General features: G+C 32.7%; 4 protein-coding genes across 14 annotated transcripts; 1 reads left to right on the top strand and 3 right to left on the bottom strand.

Moving 5' to 3' along the window:
- Positions 1 to 346: 346 nt before the first annotated feature.
- Positions 347 to 1,751, bottom strand: LOC109863344 (putative uncharacterized protein DDB_G0283431). 3 transcript variants are annotated; one of them, XM_020443600.1, is made up of 4 exons: positions 1,453 to 1,751; positions 1,146 to 1,152; positions 686 to 1,046; positions 347 to 522 (listed from the first exon to the last, which is right to left on the bottom strand). In XM_020443600.1, exons 1-4 carry the CDS (start codon positions 1,497 to 1,499, stop codon positions 485 to 487), a joined length of 453 nt encoding a protein of 150 aa, XP_020299189.1. In that variant the 5' UTR covers positions 1,500 to 1,751; the 3' UTR covers positions 347 to 484. The 3 variants fall into 3 exon arrangements, 2 of the variants coding, with proteins under 2 accessions (XP_020299189.1, XP_020299184.1); XM_020443595.1 differs by lacking the exon at positions 1,146 to 1,152 and having other exon boundaries at positions 1,453 to 1,743; XR_002251322.1 differs by lacking the exons at positions 686 to 1,046; positions 1,146 to 1,152 and having other exon boundaries at positions 1,453 to 1,744.
- Positions 1,752 to 2,335: 584 nt separating this feature from the next.
- On the bottom strand, positions 2,336 to 9,444 carry LOC109863574 (probable elongation factor 1-delta). Of its 3 annotated transcripts, XM_020443853.1 has the most exons (9): positions 9,272 to 9,436; positions 7,038 to 7,182; positions 5,482 to 5,967; positions 4,247 to 4,348; positions 3,798 to 3,891; positions 3,335 to 3,558; positions 2,902 to 2,971; positions 2,713 to 2,838; positions 2,336 to 2,562 (listed from the first exon to the last, which is right to left on the bottom strand). In XM_020443853.1, the coding sequence occupies exons 2-9, from the start codon at positions 7,137 to 7,139 to the stop codon at positions 2,408 to 2,410; spliced, it is 1,359 nt and encodes a 452-aa protein (XP_020299442.1). In that variant the 5' UTR covers positions 7,140 to 7,182; positions 9,272 to 9,436; the 3' UTR covers positions 2,336 to 2,407. The 3 variants fall into 3 exon arrangements, with proteins under 3 accessions (XP_020299442.1, XP_020299444.1, XP_020299443.1); XM_020443855.1 differs by lacking the exon at positions 5,482 to 5,967 and having other exon boundaries at positions 9,272 to 9,431; XM_020443854.1 differs by lacking the exons at positions 2,336 to 2,562; positions 2,713 to 2,838; positions 2,902 to 2,971; ... (3 more) ...; positions 5,482 to 5,967; positions 7,038 to 7,182 and adding an exon at positions 7,546 to 9,007 and having other exon boundaries at positions 9,272 to 9,444.
- Positions 9,445 to 9,679: 235 nt separating this feature from the next.
- Positions 9,680 to 16,983, top strand: LOC109863629 (DNA topoisomerase 2-binding protein 1). 7 transcript variants are annotated; one of them, XM_020443974.1, is made up of 27 exons: positions 9,680 to 9,734; positions 9,839 to 10,083; positions 10,267 to 10,406; positions 10,541 to 10,688; positions 10,778 to 10,885; positions 11,036 to 11,251; positions 11,352 to 11,568; positions 11,667 to 11,801; positions 11,894 to 11,973; positions 12,088 to 12,257; positions 12,350 to 12,491; positions 12,599 to 12,725; positions 12,884 to 13,057; positions 13,151 to 13,326; positions 13,440 to 13,606; positions 13,711 to 13,916; positions 14,033 to 14,139; positions 14,258 to 14,485; positions 14,560 to 14,625; positions 14,712 to 14,893; positions 15,073 to 15,188; positions 15,302 to 15,366; positions 15,580 to 15,738; positions 15,813 to 16,013; positions 16,100 to 16,329; positions 16,404 to 16,467; positions 16,610 to 16,983. In XM_020443974.1, exons 2-27 carry the CDS (start codon positions 9,973 to 9,975, stop codon positions 16,766 to 16,768), a joined length of 3,894 nt encoding a protein of 1,297 aa, XP_020299563.1. In that variant the 5' UTR covers positions 9,680 to 9,734; positions 9,839 to 9,972; the 3' UTR covers positions 16,769 to 16,983. The 7 variants fall into 7 exon arrangements, with proteins under 7 accessions (XP_020299563.1, XP_020299564.1, XP_020299568.1 ...); XM_020443975.1 differs by lacking the exon at positions 9,680 to 9,734 and having other exon boundaries at positions 9,752 to 10,083; positions 11,897 to 11,973; XM_020443979.1 differs by lacking the exon at positions 9,680 to 9,734 and having other exon boundaries at positions 9,752 to 10,083; positions 11,667 to 11,783.
- A 186-nt stretch (positions 16,984 to 17,169) lies between these two features.
- On the bottom strand, positions 17,170 to 19,049 carry LOC109863631. The gene is made up of 2 exons (XM_020443982.1): positions 18,681 to 19,049; positions 17,170 to 18,596 (listed from the first exon to the last, which is right to left on the bottom strand). Exons 1-2 carry the CDS (start codon positions 18,783 to 18,785, stop codon positions 17,475 to 17,477), a joined length of 1,227 nt encoding a protein of 408 aa, XP_020299571.1. The 5' UTR covers positions 18,786 to 19,049; the 3' UTR covers positions 17,170 to 17,474.
- Between the last annotated feature and the right edge of the window lie 92 nt (positions 19,050 to 19,141).

Below are 19,141 nucleotides of genomic sequence, written 5' to 3' on the forward strand. Positions count from 1 at the left end.
AGAAAGAGAATTATAGAACAATCGGCAAAGATAACGTGTGCCAAATAGCATTAAATACTGGTGTAAAGAATTAAAGGCACATAAATCAGAAAAAAAACAAATTTTTTTATTTTCTTTAAATATTTTAAATATAGAAATAGAAAAATATATCAAGTACAAGTTATTACAAAAAGTTTGGTGGCATTTCAAGTCTAGTAATTGAGTTCCGAGCACAAGCAGGCAAGTAACAATTTAATCTGAACAAAAAACAAGAGCGCTCAATAAAATTTTGGAAACTGAGTGTTAACTCAGTCTTGTGATTTAGAACTGTTTTCTGTTGAACGCAAATGATACAAATACATAAATGTTCATAGGTTCATTATTATATTACATTTATTAGCATCTTGGATTTACAAAAACAAAAGTTTCATTACTCCTAGATTAATTACTCAGTCTGTGTACAATATGTAATTGACTTCTCTCTAAAATATTTTAAAATCCCTTTTCACTCCAAGTCATCATCGTCATACAGATCATCAAAGTCTGAAACAAAGGCCATTATTTCATTGAATCATAATTTTAACAATAACTATATATTGTTAATTTGAACTATTTATAGATAAAACAAACTATCTTGATCTTTTGAAATTTGTGTAGAAATTGTTATTATACTATTAAACAATAAAAAGAGTAATATTTAGTATACCATTGAAAAAATGTGTATGACACCGTTTGTTCCTGACTTTATTCTCAAATAGAGATATTCGGTTTAGAGAGAAACTAGGTGATCCCTGGTTAGGATAGGATTTTGTAAAAGAAAATATCTTTCTCTTTTTACATCCGGATGATATTTTAGTATTACTACTACTATTAGTACTTTCACTATTGGTAGATTCACTTTCGCTACTTGCAATACTTTCGTTTTTGCTATTTTCGTTATTTTCATTATTGTTATTTTCACTATTTTCGTTATTGTTATTTTCACGATTTTCATCATTGTTATTAGAAAAAAAATTTTCCTGCTCTTCTATGGAATCGCATACACCTGCGAATGTATTGTAATTTACCTATAAAAAAAAGGAAACTAATAATATTTTATATACCATTAAAGAATTCTGCGTGGACAGCTTTCTCACTTGCTGTAAGATCCACTAATAATCTACTACCTCCAACCTAAAATCAATACAATATGTAAACATCTTATATTGACATAAGAGCGCTGATATTTATAAAGAGATCTTGATTCTTCTATCTAACATTGCTTTAAATTCCCATCCTCGGACAATTTATAACCAATGAAACGGTCCGTATACAGTATCACAAAATAAATTTACAATTTTAAATCGAACTGTGAATAACAGTCCACAATTCTATCAAATAAACAATCTCTAGTAACTATGTCATTATCACGATCTGCATATTTTATTTTCTACTGTTATAAAAAGAACAAAATCTGGTTCTAACTTGTATTACCTCTTCCAATTCAACATAAGGCCCAGCTCCTTCGGGAAACATTTCATCAGCTACAAGCGTTGGCTTCATGATGAAATTGATAATAATTTGCTTCTACACTTGACGTTTATTTGTGAATTTTGTTGTCACGAATAAATATACAAAATACAGCCTAAATGGTAGCCTTGTAGGTAGTTGGCGCGACTCAAGGTTATTCTGATAAACAAAACTAAATATCTCTTGTAGCGTCGTGGCTGAGCAGTCTAATGCGCACGCTTGTAACTGTAGTATCAGTCAGGTCAGGTGCGCCAACTGAAAGGCATTAAAATCTCCCAAGTGAGCTTCTCATACATGAATATGTGCAAAACAAGATGTGAAGACTTGATTGTCACACGATTGCGAATAAGAAAAACGGAGAAGACAAAAAAAAAAGACGATAGTGCCGCCTCTATCGTTATCTCTCAAGTATATATGCGATTGAAATCTTTACTCGATGAACAAGATCTTGAAAAGCAACCCTAAAATTAAAATCTATTATTTTTCATGTAATATTTATTGAAATAGTAAATCATACTTTTGCATACAAAGATTAGGCTTCTGATTCATACGATATTTCATGAAGAAACGATAAACTGTATTAGCGGTTTTTTTAAATATTTACATAATAAACATAGAGGAAAGGGAAAAATGGATAGCTTTACTTTTAAAATGTACAATTTCACAAACAGAGTAACAATAAATATGAAATAAAATGTTTTCAATTAAGTTCAATTTTATATTTTGCATATTTTTAAACAATCTGAATTACTGTAATAACATTTTTAGGATATTATTTTTAAGTAAGAGCGAGATATGAATGGATAGATAATTTCTGATTAAAGATACTGCTAATGGAATGCGAAAATAGCGCACAGATCCACATATTTATTTTTCACTATATCGTGCTTTGTCTAATTAATCTTATTTAACTTTATGTTTACACCTTGTTAAAAGCAGCGATATCTACACTTTGCACATACTTTTCGAGATCTTGGATCTGCTCTGTTAACCAATCTACCGATACTTTCTCGTCTTCTACGACACAAGAAATTTGAAGCTTGTGAATTCCAAAGGCGAGCGGCACGAGTTTTGCTGTAAAACAAACAATAGTTGATAGTCTTATTTTATTATTTTGTATATACTTAGTATTAAATAACTAGAAGCAAGTTCTATTAGAGAATTCCAGCACTTTTCAGATAAGTTTTAGACATCAAAACGACATATTAAACACGACAAACTTACATGCACCCCATAGAAGACCATCGATCTCGATCTTTCTAACTGCAGCTTCCATTTCCTCCATATTTGTCTCGTCATCCCACGGCTTTACATCCAAAATAATACTTGATTTTGCAATTACAGCAGGTTCTATAAAGTATAAGACAATTAGCAATAATATAATTAAGAGATTTACTGAATCGTATTACATACTTTTGGATTTTTTAGCTGCGTACGCGGCAAGTCGTTCTTCCCTTATCTTAGCTGCTTCCGCGTCCTCTCCCTATCGAATCAAATGCAGTAAGAATTTTCATCGAAGATAATAATTTATAAAATAGGTGGATCAGTAATTTGTGAAAGAAGACTGTACGTTAATCTACACATGATAAAAAAGAGGCTAAATATCATGAATTTTATGGGAATATCTGGTGTATATGTTAAATAATAAAATTTCAATCGGACACGTTTTCTTCTTACTTAAATGTAGAAACTTGTACGTTTTAATTTACAACATTTGTGTACGCTAACGTATATAGTGTTAAAGCCGTCTGTGTAAAAAGTATGTGTCATGCGAAAGAAAAATTTAAATATTCGCGTTAAAACAAAGAGACCAATCAAAACCGTTCCTTTATTTACGCTCACTTGCCTCTGAATCTGACCCAAATAAATCAAGATCGTCATCATCACTATCCTTTAGCCTACTCTCCTTCCCTTGTTTGAAATCTTCCTCATTTAATGGATCAGCAGGACAGCTATTTACTGCTGAGTATGGTATACGTCTTTCGATAACGTCTATACGATCTTCCAATGATTCGAGATTCTTTACATGTTTCTTCAACTTTTCAAGAGAACGTTTCAGACCTTGAACGACTATTTAGAAAGATTTTTCTTTTTTTAAAAAAAATAATTATGCATGTTTGATACATATGTATTTCTTTGTCATTATTTACAATTTTTTAAGATGATATATCGGTTTAATGAAAAATTATGTGAGTTATTATGCTTTTATGTTAACTTACTCTTTTGTGATATTAAATAGACATTATATTTTTAATATCCAAACACATAAGATTAATACTAAGCATAGAAAATTAATAAAATATACATACGATTTCGCAGATCCTGGTTTTCCTTCTCAAGTTGGACAATACGAGGTGTGACATCCTGATCAGCATTATGAGCAAGCACTGCAATATCGTCCATCTGAAAATTTGTAATACAATTCCAGTATTTTAGAGCTACTTTTTACTTCTCGTAAAAAGTAAGCAAATACATATAATAACAAATAAATGTTTTCTATTAAAAAAAACCACGTAACATTTATGATATATATAATGTCTATATTTCATTATTGTAATTTATATAAAATTTTCCGAGTGTAATTCTTTCTCATTTAAGTCACAGCATCAATATCTTACATCGTGAAAATGTTTACGAAGCAAAGATAGGTGACGTGATAGAGATTTATTATAGTAATATTGTTAAATTAGTAATAAGCAGATATGAAAATTATATGTATTATGCGAAGGATAAGGAACAAGGAGAGTGCAGTACTCACACACTGTAAGGATTGTTTAATATGCTGACGAGCCTTGGCGACCTCATTGGCTAAACTTCCAACAACAGGTAAAATTGGACTAGTGTTGGACTGTTGAGTTCCCTGTATCCACCAAGATTGAAGATAAGCTCAAACTATTACTTCAAATTTACCACATGTCATCTCCATTTTTAACTAGCTACTTGAATACTTGATACAGCAAAATACTAAATTAAACGATGTCAGTAGCGAAAAATCATCAATTCTTCTCGTGCACTTTACATTGAAACAAATTGGTTCGTTTACATGTCATTTAAAATATCATATAGCGTAGATCGATAGTGTTCGGTAATGAACATGTAAAAAAGACCTAGGTCGTTTCGGGATAAATTGCGCATGAGACAAAACTTCATAATTTCTCGCTTTTAACGTTATCATTCAATATGGCTGTAACGAGTATTCAAGTCTAATAAGTCTTGATAATAAAATATGTAATATACTATAATCCGACATATTAAAATGTGTTTTATTTCTTCAAGATAATCCATTCAATTTTTGTATAATAATAAAGTAACAAAAGTATATATATTTTTATATACATAAAAAATGTAAATACTAATTCTCTCTTTCTTTTTTATTTTGTTAATAAAAAGATATTAAAATAGTATTTTTTTAATATCGTGAATAGACGTGTGAGTGTGTGTGTGGGAATAAAAACTTCGAATTAATTTCTATGGAGATAGACATGTGTGTTAGACATAGCAAAGAAGAAATATAATACACATTGTATGTTTAACACATAAAAATGATAGTGTACTACAGAAATCAACAGATTGCATACATATTTACAAATTAGTTGAAATAATTATATCTTTTTAAAAAGAAAAAGAATTAAGCAATTAATTGTAAAAATAAACATGCAGTTAAATTTATTGCAAACAAAACCAAAAACCAACAAACAATATCTACCAATCTACGGAAAAAGCAAAATCTTGTCCCAAGTGTACAGAAGTGATGATTCGTACGTCAGTAAAGTTGTCATTAAAAGATTTAATTGCGAAATAAAAAATTAAGATAAAACAAGGGAATAAGTACCACTCATTTAAACAAATGTAATTAAACAAACATAATACACAATTATCTTGCTACAACAGCGTGGTAAAATAAAAGTTATCAGTGCTGATAATACAAAATTATCTTTAGGAAAGGATACACATTGAATAGCAATCGGTAAGGGATTGCGTTGCAACATGTACCTGATCCATTATCTGTTCTTTGTTTCTTGCAAACGATATCACATTTTCTTTATTTTTTCCATTAACGCTTCCTTCGCTGTCCCTATTTTTATTTTTCGTATCTTCTTTGTTTTTTTTCTCTTTTGCTTCTTTCGCGTTATATTTTTTCGACTTATCGCTCGAAAAAACGCCGTCCTTTTCTTTCGCGTTATCTTTCGAACCATCGGATTTTTCAGTCGTCTTAATATTATCTTTATGTTGCATGTTGCATACGTCAGCAACTTCTTTGTTGATCTTCGCGTTTTTCCCTTGGCACTTAGAACGTTTTTTACTCGATTCGTTTGACTCGCTCTCAAGAGTCAGCTTGTTATCTTTCGATTTTTCAGTCTTAGACTTTAACGTGTTAGTATTGATTAGATCTTGGCACTTATCAGTTACAGAATTGTCAGACTTAAGTGTACAGTCTCCTATAATCTTACGAGTCTCCACCTTGCAACATGTTCCAAGCTACGCAGATACAGAGTAACATTTTCCACATAATGTACAGACAATAATTCAAGAAACAAAACAACATCTCTCGCTATCGAGAGATGTATAGAATTTTTATTCAAACTTTTGTAGTTTGTAACATTTATGTGATCACATGCACAATGCATTAAACACACTTTACGAGATACAAGAATAGCGTTTGCTTTTAATTGAAGCAAACTCTCAATCCAGATTAAATTCAATATCTATGGTTTTTTATTCAATGAAATATAAGTGTTCGAATCGTAGTTAAGTTTTTTTTTTATTTTAAAACAGAATAAGAAACAAATGTTTTTATATACACTTAGGTTGTTCTTTATAAATGTAAACCTTAGTTCAGATCAGAATATATATACGAAATTCAATAAATTTCCAATCATTTAATAGACAACAGAAGATCATGAGAGATTGAATTTAATTGGATTACTCTAAATTGGACCCGTTTCAAGAACGCTATTAAAGATAGTACATGTTATGTCTAGTATTGAAAATATAAATAAGATGTCAATCACAATATATCTCAAGTTAGCATTAATTTTCTTAAGGACCTGTTATAGTCGTGGGAAAAGATTTGACGATTCTCTCATTGCACATAAAACAATCTCTAATATCTTGTAAAAGAGTGATCATATTAGCAAAAGATAAGTTTGTTCTCATCACCAGATATTCCCGCGCTATATGTTAGAGATGTTAGTAAGCTACACAGAGTAACGTGAACATACACAAAGAAGAATGACAAATGCACACGTGATTATGTGTGTGTGTGGGATGCCATGATCAAAACTAAGAAATTCAAGAGTAAATTTACTTGACAAATCGTAAACGTACTCTCAAAAAGAATGTGATCAAAAGGAAACACTTGGTTGTTGTTGTTGTTGTTATTATTCACTTATTAAAATTTATCGTATTCCGAAGACAAATGCAATTTTAGTAATTTCATATGTCTCGGCATGTTCAAACATCACTACTTTAATTCCATTCTCTGTCGACAATTTTGATTCAAATGAGCAAGTGAGATGAGATCGTGCAGCAGAAACAAAACTTCTTACCTTGGCCATTCTTTCAAAGTATTGTCGTTCCGCCTTGTCATATGACGGCTTATCATACCATATCTTTTCCTTGGCAAAGGAAGACAATGCTACGGTCGACATCTTAGCGGTTTTATTTTTTACGAAGCAAAAGCACTTTAAATTTCTGCAAACAACAGAACAAGAGCAGAGTGAGAAATTTGTTTTTTTTTTTAAACAATTTTTGCTGTTTTTTTTTTATTCTTATGAATCAACTCAGAAATAAAAATTAAAAAATTTTAGAAAACCAACGCAAGGTTTTCCTTCTTGTCTGAAGAGTTATTAGTTTTTATAAATGTGTTTAAAAAAATAAAAAGCCATATATGTTTTTTCTTGTATATTATACATCAAAAAGCACAAAAATTAAACTTTTCTCTATTATTGTGTATTAATAAAAAAACATACATGCATAATATTCTATTGGTATACATATATACACACATTGTACATTATATATTTATTTAAATAGATTTTTATGACATTTATTTCTTGTTTTCGACTAAGAAATTGAACAAAATAAAACATGTGCGTTTCTATACACTAGTAATATACTTAATATTGTTGTATTGATATAAATACGTCATATACATATGTATACATGTGTTCAAAACAGTACATAGTGTAAAACAACATATTTGTAACAAATATATATATACTAAATATTTACCTATTATTTTGTATAAAATTATTTCTTAAAAACAAATATTTAAAATATTCAAAATAAAAATTATTACGCCAACATTAACTATCATCTGTATTTGAAAGATAAAAATCCGTCAATTTCTTCTTTATCTTCTCGTGCTTAAGAATTTGCAATGTATATTTCTCACATGTATTATCTTTGTTATCTGTTCTAACTTCGTTTTGAATTTTGTTCAAGACATCATATACTCTTAGTTTCTCGTGTTCTTTGCACACACAGGCGTGTATACTGTTCGGATTGAAATATTGTATAAACTTCTTAAGTTCATCAAAAGATGCATGCGTAGCGTAGCACACATTGAACATTTTTTCTTTACAATTATCCCACTTCCCTATTACGCTTGTATCTTTTCCCTTCCACTTCATTACTGATGGTACAATAGTCAGAATATTATCTTTTGAAACATTGTCACGACACTTTAGATCCGACCCTTTACTTTTATCCGTACAAGCGTGTATACGTGTGGATAACGGATCGTTTGTAATGTGATGTGCCAAGTCTGAAATACGGCAATAGCTATTGTACACATAATCTTTAATGTGAATACGTGTATTCATAGATATAGACAACTCTTTGTAAAGAAATTCGGAGCCGTACAATGCGGAACATTCTAAAACAACAACATTTCTTGGGCTCTTCTCCAACCAATCTGTGACAACTTTACACATCACATTTATGCATTCTTTCCTGCTTGGAAAGGAAGCAAAATTGGGATCTAAAAATGTTGTATCCAAGTACAGTTTTGTGAGCTTCTTTGGAAATACACCAAATTCATTGCAAACATGCAAAGGCGCTATCTTTTTGTAATCCCTTGAATTAATTCTAAAATCTCCTGTGTACAATATTACTTCATCATTCTTTTCAAATAGAAACATTACAGACCCAGGACAATGTCCAGCAGAGATACATGTTACATATATGCATAAATCAGTTTCATTTTTATACGCTATGAGAACTTTCTGATCGACATTGATCTCCTTCACATAAGTTTCTATGTGATCCTCATAAAAGTTATACTTATTAAGTAAAAAAGCTTTACTAATAGGGCTACAGTAAAGATACTTTTTTTTCTGCGATAAAAATCTAAAGAAGTCATTGTTTAACCCTTTCATATGATCGGTATGACAATGACTGAGAAAATATGCAGAGGAGCGCAAGTGTTTTTCCCCATCAAATCGATCCACTGAGATGCCTGGTATCTCTTCGATACACCCAAGAAATGTTGACATTTTGACTCATAAAATTGCTCCTGCAACGAAGAGAACTCCAATATCAACTGAGTTGGTAAAATTCCAATAATTCTCCTTATATTATCAATAAAGGTCATTGCATATTTTCTCCTTCCCCTATATATAATTCGAAATATGCTATACACGCGAATTACACAAGGTTATGCGATTGCGAGTAAAAATATTCGCATATCATTTTGTGCTACCAATATTGAACACAAGCGTTTAAAAAATACTCAATTTCAAATTAAAAAAAAGAGTCGGATTTATATTTTTGGTTATACCTCAAGTTAAACTCGACCGAATTTGTCACAATGATGCCGACAATCGTCTCTCCACCAAGATCACACGGTTCCTCGAGATATGGCAAGCGATGCAACGGTGGCAACGATTTTGCCCTTGCAAAAAAAACCCGGTCACTTGAAAAAAAGCAGAATACAAACCTGGCGGATTTTCACGATCGTTTCCTAGTACGTGCGCATTAAGGCTCATCTACATAACCAGCTGACATAAAGGCCATTCTACATAAACCGCAGACGCAGGTAGCAGAATTGACCAATCACTTTAGTCGATTTGACAAATGTGAATGGTCAATTTCGCGAGATCTGCGACCAGCGTCTGCGGTTTATGTAGAATGGCCTTAACACAACTTGAATTCGTTGCGGGTGATTCATTACGATTGCCAAGTGGGTTGTCTATCGAAAACTTATGCGAAAAATTATCCCGGCAATTCGTTTTCTTCAGTTGGTACGTGCTCCGAATATTTATCCGCGTCCCGCCAATATAACTGTTCTTGATACTTTTTTCTTACGAAAAATTAGGGAAGTAGACATTATTTTTCTTATTTTCAGATTTGGAACAAGAGTTTTGTACGTTACAACAAGTGTGCTTCGATATTTGTGCATGTTTCATAACACGTGTTCATGTACGAGTCGATAGAAAGAAGTCGGAGCGGAATCGCAATTAAAGTTTAAAGGACTGTGCAATGACGACTCAGGAAAGTCAGATAGAATGCGATGTAAATATTCATTTTGTCGTTCCGAATCATTGTAAATCCGAAAATGACTGCGACGAAAAGATGTGGCAGGCGTTCAACGTTCGTATTTTTATTTCTCGTATTATATTTATTTTAGTTTGTACACGTTTGATACGTTTACCCTTGACATGTCTGAAAAAAACCGCAAATAATGTGTTCGAATAAAATTTATTTATTCTGCTGTTATGTGAACCCGAGATCACATCTCATATCATTCTATTATTTATTTATTCTATTTATTAGAAATGCAACGAATATGGTTTGCAACCAATGTGGATTATTGAAGAAGCATGTAACAAGATACAGCCATCAAAGAACGATGTATTTGTCATGGAAGAATTCAAGGGTGATGTATTTGCAAAGCTGAGAAATTTTAAGTGCTCGTAAGCATCAAAATTAGCTTTTATCATTATACAGTTATTTTGCTTATTATAAAACATATCAATATTTATCTTTTAAGAATTATACTCTATGATACTGAGAAAAATCAAAGTAACTGACTAAAGTAACTTCCAAGTGTGTATTTCAGCAGAATAGTGTCACCAAAATGTCTGCTTAATTGTTTTAACAATGGAGAACCCATTCCAGAAGGAAAAAATCCAATATATACAACAGCTATGAGAGGAATGTGTATTTGTGCATCAGGTTTTAGTTCAGAGAACAAGGTAGTAGATTTATTTCACAATCACTGCAAATAAGTTTGTAGTCATTTATAGAAATACTATAATCTTAAAATTTTAATTTATTTATGCAGGATCACATACAACAGTTAGTAGAATATATGGGAGGTTTCTTTACAAAACAATTGAGAAGTTCTGTCACACACTTAATAGCTGACTCTGTGATGTCAGCAAAATATGAGGTAATTCTCTTTCATTATAGACACAAAGATGTGATTGAATAAGAGAGAGAAAGAAACATTTTATCATGTTTATCCAACTTGTTAATGATAATATAGTTCAGTAATAATTACTTCGAAAATTACATATGTTTGATTAATATTTTTTCTTAGTGCGCTATAGGTATGAAAATACCAATTATGACAAAAGAATGGATAGATGCTGTCTGGGAAGCAAATTTAAAAGAAGATAGAGAAGTAATTAAGGCAGATGATCAGATATTTGATAAATACCAATGTCCTGTTTTTAAGAACTTAACGGTTACTACGACCAATCTTTCTAAACATCAAAAAGAAGAACTCAAACGTCTGATACATGATCACGGAGGAGTAGGTTAAATGTTATTTTTTTTTTGTAATTGCAATTGAGACTTCAACAATTAACTTGCGTGATTTATTGTGTGATGTTTTACTATTGTTTTTGTTTTAGACATTTATGGGTCCTTTAGATGGAAAAAAAGTGCGAGTAGTTCTAGCTAATGAAAATGGCCCGTTAAGTGACAAGCTAAAATACGCTATGAGCAACGACATTGCTTGTTTAAAACCTGATTGGGTGTACGAGAGCATTAAAGTGGGATATGCTTTACCGTTTCAAAATTTTATTATTAAATCCAATAAATCATGTTCGACACCAGAAAAGTCAAACAGTACGTGTCTAATAATGGCAGGCTATTATCTGTTAAAATAGTAGTAATAAAGTATTAATTTGCTCTTAAAATAATATAATTTTTTATGCATCTCTCAGCTCGTGCAACACTGAATTGTTCAAATATTAGCACCATACCGTTTGAAAAGCCTCAAAACACTTACGTAAACGAGACTCTCAGTTCGACAATATCGAATTTTTCTGTTGTAGATGCAGGTACCGTTAATTTCTCTGGTTAGTGAGAATCGACATAGTTATTTGTTGCATGTAATTGCGATTTATTTTGTCTTCACTTTCTACTCTTTAAAATATATGTATTTTTTTAGCAGCAGCTGCTGTAAATGTTCTGGATCGACTCACCTTTAGCGAAGCTAAATCAGCCGGACCGTTTCTTGACGGATGTAATGTAAATCCTTCTCATAATTTTTTGTACATTCTTTGTGTACTTCTTCTTGTTACTTGTAAACGAGACGTACATGATGAGTCTCTCGTTTACTCGCGAGATACTTTATGTTTGCAGATTTATCTCACTGGATTCGCGACAACTCTCAGGGACAAATTAAATAGAATACTGAATGTCGGGTGTGCGATGCGTCTCGACGATATATCGGATGCCGTAACGCATGTGATCGTTGGTGACAAGAACAAAGCTTCCGCGGAACTGAAGGCGATAAAAGCGAGAGGTTTACGGTATTGTTAACAGAAGATAAAAATTTTATTTTTTTCGCATCTTTGATTTGAATTACTTTAGTTTATTGTGTGCTTTTATATTTTTGGAGCAGATGTTGTATCGTGAGTATAGAATGGCTGGAAGAGAGTATGAAACTGAAGCGGCCTGCGCCAGAAGAACGCTTTTTGTTCGAAGCAAGAGATGAAGCTCCTAAAACAATTGTCGGAACACCTGCTTCTCCGCTTAGTAAAAAGGTAAGGTGTATAGTATTTCAAAAGTTCTATTTTTAATTTTTCCGACTTTTAGAATGCGTTTAAAAAGTTAATATATTTAAAGTACTGTACATTGTACGTTGTTTTAGAACTTACAAATGTTGCAACAACCAACGAGACCTTCTGTGCCGACTTTCAATTTAGCGAAGAAACTTTCGTCTGCGAACGAACAACCACAATCTGATCTTGTGCAGCAGTATCTCCGAGAAAGTAGTGGTAAATGAAATAAATTACTTTTCGGCAACAAATGTGTACAGATGTCAGTAATCTGCCAACTTTCACAGTCGATTCTTTTGGAAAACGAAGTCTTGTATAAAATTTTTGATGAGATATATAAATGTCTTTGTTGTAACGGCGAAATAATTGAATTACAGAATTTCATACTACGACGGAAGAATTCGTGAAACCTCGAACGCTTGTTCCGGAAGATAAAACTGTGACAACCAGCCAGATACGTCTGTCAGATATCGCACAAACTAAGAACATCACCGAAAACGATAGTATCGAACCGCTCAGTCAGAGCTTGGTGAACGAGAAATTATTCAAAGTTAAGTTGTTAAGATTCTAGTTTCTCTTTTCATGTTCCGAACAATTGGCACGCACGCGTTCATGTATATCATTCGTAACACTGTGTGCATCAGGTTTAACATTTGTTGTGACTGGTTTCGAGGACATTAATGTGAAGGAAACAATTGTCATGCTGGGCGGTCGGGTGGTTTCGAATTCGTATAGTGGTATCCCGGACTATGGCGTCGTACCTATGCACGGAGCGTCACTAAAACACACGGTCAATGAAATTGTGACCGATTTATTCATCGTACGTGTGTTTATGATTTTTTTATTTCTTATTGAAAGAGAGGGAGAGAAAGAAAAAGATTATATTTAGAGAATATTATACTACTAATATTCGTTCGGTTAATGTGTTAACAGGAGGATTGTATCAATCAGGAGCGTCTCGTCGACGTTACGTATTATCACAGACCGTTATCTATCAAAAAATCGTGTAGTCCACTGTCGGAATGTGTCATAACGATGAGCATGTATACCGGCTCGGAACGAACGTATCTTTCGACATTGGCCACCAAACTTGGCGCTATGTAATTTGTTTATTTTTACATAAAACTAATCGTGCAATTATTTTCTGTATCGAAAGACAATATGTATTGTAGTATGTTTGTATGTGTACATCAAATATATTTAGATGTCAGGATATGTTTGCGCGCAAAGCCAATGCAGAGAAGAACACATACGGCAGCACGCATCTGATTTGTCCAACTCCAGAAGGAAACAAATACAACGCGGCGGTGAGGTGGAAATTGCCCGCTGTCACTGCCGCTTGGTTGATAACTTGCGCCGAGCAATTAACGCACGTGAATGAAACTCCATTTCTCGTCGGAGAAACAATAGGTAAGTTTTTATTTATATCTGAGACATCTCGCTTAGTAAACGTGCATTCTGTTTCCAAGACAGATTTTTCTTATTTATTCTTTGGTTATATGTGCGTAATGATTTTGTATTAAAAGCACCAGATAGATCACATCTTACGAATGTCAGCGAAAATATACCAAATTTGACGGAACAGATCACACCTAGAACTATTCTTACACCAAAGCGTTTCTTATCAGTCAAGGTATCTGCAATTTTATTAACTCATTATAAAAATATTAAGTTAACAATGATTTAAAATTGGGACATACAAATATATAATATACTATTAATGTGTGCGTAAAATTTTAATAATTTTACAGCCTCAAGGAACATCTGCGGAAACTCCATTAATAAACAAGAGACTCAGTCTCGTAATGAATCAAACACCGAAATCACCATTTCATTTGTCTACTCCGGAGACTCCTTATGGACAGGTTTTCAAGCCTGATCCTTCACCCGATACACGAAAAGGATGGGTCAAATGGGTGGACAATTTTCCAGATCTGCAAGTGACAGAACCACCTGCAAAACGGCGCGCTCCTAGCACCGTAAGTATTGTTATCTTTTTGCAAAAGTGATTACGCGTTCAAATTAATCAGAGTATAATCGAGTCTACTTACAGCCGCTTTCAGAGTTGAAGAGACAACTGTGGGATAAACTGAAGAATCCAGGTCAAGTATTTGAAAAAGTAAGACAAACAACATGTAAATATGTACAAATAAATTTTGTAAGTATTATGAGACTAAAATATTATTTTACATATTTAATTGGTAGGAAGATAAAGCAGATGAAGCGACACTGAGGTCAGACGATTCTTTTGTGAAAAAAGCTGAAGAAAAAATAAGCGATCAGCCGAACAAAAATGTGTCATCATCTTCCATGTCTATTAACCGAAAACTTGATTTTAATGAAGAAGATACTCTAACGCCTAATAAGTCAAGTAACGAGATAAACATGTATGTACGACTTGTGTGTAAAATCTTGAATCTTTTTACATCAATATATAGTGTGACGTGATGCCCTTTTGGGGTTAATCACTATAGAAATATTGCAAGTTTCATAACTAGCATATCTAAAATAATATGATGCATAATAAATAAAAATAAAGAGACAATATAAATCTTGTAATAAATAGGCAAATAGCAGAATTAAACAAAGTACTTCAACGAACATCGAGTACTCCCGAGAACAGATATTCGTTATCTGCTGAAAAGAAATATGATGTCGAAGCTTCTGATCATATACAAAATTGTAAGTATTTATAGTTCATCAAGATATAGATTTAAGGAAAACGTATGTGTGCACCCAATTGTTGCGCACGTTTTATGAATAAATGTTTTATTAATTCAATAATTATGATTTAGGTATTGTAAAGGACTCGCAACCTATTGATGCTATTGTATGGGAAGATCCGAATCATCCAAAACGAGTACTTATTATGTTGTATAATTTTTTTGTTGACTTATACGCAAAAAAATTATGAATCATTTTCTTATTGAACAAATTTTATTCTTGTACGATTGACTTTAAACTTTTCTACAAAATCACAGTTTAATTGTCTGTTGATCAATGAACGATATATTGTATATCATTTTTGCAATGCTCTTATTTGTCGACTTACACAATGTCAATGTATTTCTAGCCATCGTCAAATCTTCAAAGATATGGTAATAACCAGTGCGGCATAGTTGATCGTGAAAGTGAAGAAAATAACACGAACGAGGAACATATTAAGGAAGATGCGACGAAATACAGATGCGAATCACCAATCACACCAAAGTTTATGCTCTCGGGTATACAGGTATTAAACGTTTGAATATACGCACTGTATGTCACGCAGAAAAAATAAGTGCTGAGTATTCTTTTCTAATCTAGAATAGGAGTGCGTACGAACGAATAATAAAAGAACTTGGCGGAAACGTGTCGACAGACGCGAACTTCGACAATAGTGCCACGCATCTCCTGTGCGTCAGACTCTCTAGGAACGAGAAAATGCTTGGCAGTATAGCCGCTGGAAAGTGGATTCTTTACCACTCGTATTTACGTGACTCCGAACAAGAAGGCAGATTCCTCGATGTTCGTACATTAGCGTGTCTTGATTTTACTATATGACGCGTTTCTTAAAAATATTTGGTTTTGTATCACAATTAAAAATTTCGCAGGAAGAGGAATACGAATGGGGTAATCCAAAGAGTCAGAAAAAGATTCCACAACCGAACAGTGACATGGAGCAAGCGATAGCGACTGCAGCTCACAGATGGAGATTGAAATTGCAGAAGGAACCGGACGGTCCGTTTTCCGATATGGTGGCACTGCTGATGGTATCCGATGAGAAGTACGATCAGTTCAAGAGACTGATCGAAGCCGGCGGTGGTTTAGTCACGCAAGCAAGGTGATAGATACGTTGTAACTGCGATTCAAACGAACATTATGAATTCTGTTATTTTTTATTTTGACTTGTTATAGACCGCCCTATGATGCTAGCCCGTCTGGACACAAAATTACGCACTGTTTCGTTAATGTGAAACAGGTAAGCAACATTTAAAGCTGATAAATAAATTTCGTTTTATTGTATCACAAAGATCTCTAGAATAGATGATTGGCAATAAGTTTGAATATATACATATAGTTATTCAGCCTTTGTTAAAAAAATAAGTTATTACATTCAACAGGTAAACCAGCCTATAGACTGGGCCATGCTGGCTAGTAAAGGTATCCTCTGTTTCTTGCCGCAATATCTTAGCGATTATCTGACAGCAAGACAACCGCTCAATCCACGAGAATGCGTTCTTCCAGAATTCAAGAAGTACCTAACACTACTGCCCAAGTAAACAAGGATTATGACTGACTAGAAATATTTGAAATATAATGATGTACATAGTAAATATGAAGTTTTTGCACCGTAGAGGTGAAACATTTTTTTAATTTAACTGAAATTTACTGATTTTTGTTCATTATCACATGTATTTACCTGTACATTTAATATATAATTTTACATCTCAGTATTGTTAAATAATGTTAATGTATCATTAAATTAAGTTAATAGCAATATTAACACTTTTTACTGTTTCTTGCAAATATGAAAAATTCGATAAAACAATTAGTTGTTTCTATTATCACTATATACACATTTTCTAGAAAATTGAATCATTAAGTTTTTCAATTTCTTTTGACATTATATCTTTCTGTAAAATATTATTTATTTCTAAAAATAATATTTGGGGTTTGACAATATTTCACACACATTAGAATGAGAGAGGAGAGAAAAGTAATTTTAGTTATTATCTAAATTTAATTTAAGTTTCGAAGTCGACTCTCTGCTTACACATAATTCTTATGACAAAAATAATATACTTTATGGGAGATTGAGCCATTGGTGAACTAGATCAGCTCCAGTGCGATTTTATGCACTTTTATTATCACAAAAAGTAAAAATAAATTTTACAACAAAACATAACTACTAAATCTATAACTGTTTCACTTTCAGTCTTGATATACAATATAATTTCATTAAGTTAATAGCAAAACTGAATACTGTCAGCTTTCTAAGAATTTCAGCCATTCTGTATCAATTTTTTCCATCATATTATCATCATTAAGTGACGAAATATCGCCCAATATGTCTTCAAAGTTCAAATCGCTTGAAATATTCAAAGAGGAACAGTTCGACGTGTCTAAGTTCGCATATGTGTTAATTACCGGTTGTGCTCCCGGCACCACTTCTTTGCACGAATTGGTTACCGTTATTATCTCCGTATTATCTGGTTGTAATCTCTGTGTCACCTGATTATTATTTGATTCATCCTTTTTATTCTCTTTCTGCTGCTCATCTAAGCCACTTTCATTGCACCATTTATAATCAGTCAATATATTATAATCTTTTGCAACTTCTGTTACAAGTGTATTTGTAAATACTTCTGTACATTCTTGTTGTTTTGAATCATCTTGCGCTTTATATCGTTCAGTTTTGTCCGAATAAATTTTCAGATCGATATTGGTCTTTTCAATGTTAGTGATCTTAGGCAATACTTTACCAGCTCTTTTACTCTCTTCTTTTTCGATATTTTCGCTTTTCTTGATAAAATTGTCAATTTCTCCTTCTGACAATTCAGATGTTGATAAGTGATTAACATTTTTCTTGAATTGTTTTACTGAGCTAATGGATTCATCTCTGAGCAATTCATCAGATTTATCCTCTATTAAATTGGAGGCATTCTCAGGACTCAAAATACTCATATTTACTTCTTTAGAGAGCTCTCCTCCCATAGGAGTTACAGGTGGAGTATAGAGCGAAAGTTCCATTGGAATAGGTATAGTTTCTCTAGAAGAGTTTGTTTCTTCAGTGTTAGTGGAAACGATTTTTTTACAAACATTTGTTTCTTCTGTATCACTGAAACTGTTTACTTCCGAAGAACTTGTTTCTGTTTTAAATGTTCTTTCTAAAAAATCTTGTTTCTTGTGTGCAGGAAACGTATTGTAAACATTCTCTCTAGAAAAACTCGTTTCTTCTGTATTAATAAGAACGTTCTCTTCAGAAGAACTTTTCTGTTTTGTGTTATCGGGAACATTTTCTGTAGAAGAACTTGTTCCTCCTTCGTTACTGAGATCAAGTACATTTCTAATAAATGTCAGATCTTCATAACCAATTGGCCACACACACTGAAATAAGCAGAATTGTAGACATTACAAACTGTACGAGAAAAAGAGATAGACATTGGAAAAAAAATACATGTATATATTTACATCCGGCGCTTCACAGGCCCACACAGCTTCTTCCAAATTGAGTTGAAATATCCTGACCTTGTTTTCAAGACCATTTTTCATACAGAGCGGACAAAATTCCAACATATCTCAAAAGGTCCGGGTCGTTCAACATGCGACAAATCTCGAGATACAGACAAACGATCATGCACACGAGAACGGTGATTTTGTGCGCAATACCAAGCACCAACATGAAATACAATAATAACACATTACGTTAACTCAAACACAAGCGAAACAAATTGTTTGAATATTCAGAGTAAAGTGTCGGTCACAATGTCATTTTTTATATTTATTTACATACACGCGTGTTCTCGCGGGAGTATAAAACTTAACCTATAAACTGCCGGCTTTTCTACCATGACCATGATATACTTTAGCAAGGACCAAAACCCTTTCATCGCTAAGCGAATTAGTCGCAGTTGTCGGTAATGCAACCAAAG

The sequence above is a fragment of the Pseudomyrmex gracilis genome, unplaced genomic scaffold (assembly GCF_002006095.1).
Source record: "Pseudomyrmex gracilis isolate BER0280 unplaced genomic scaffold, ASM200609v1 scaffold_11, whole genome shotgun sequence".
In the NCBI taxonomy this organism is placed as follows: Eukaryota; Metazoa; Arthropoda; class Insecta; order Hymenoptera; family Formicidae; genus Pseudomyrmex; species Pseudomyrmex gracilis.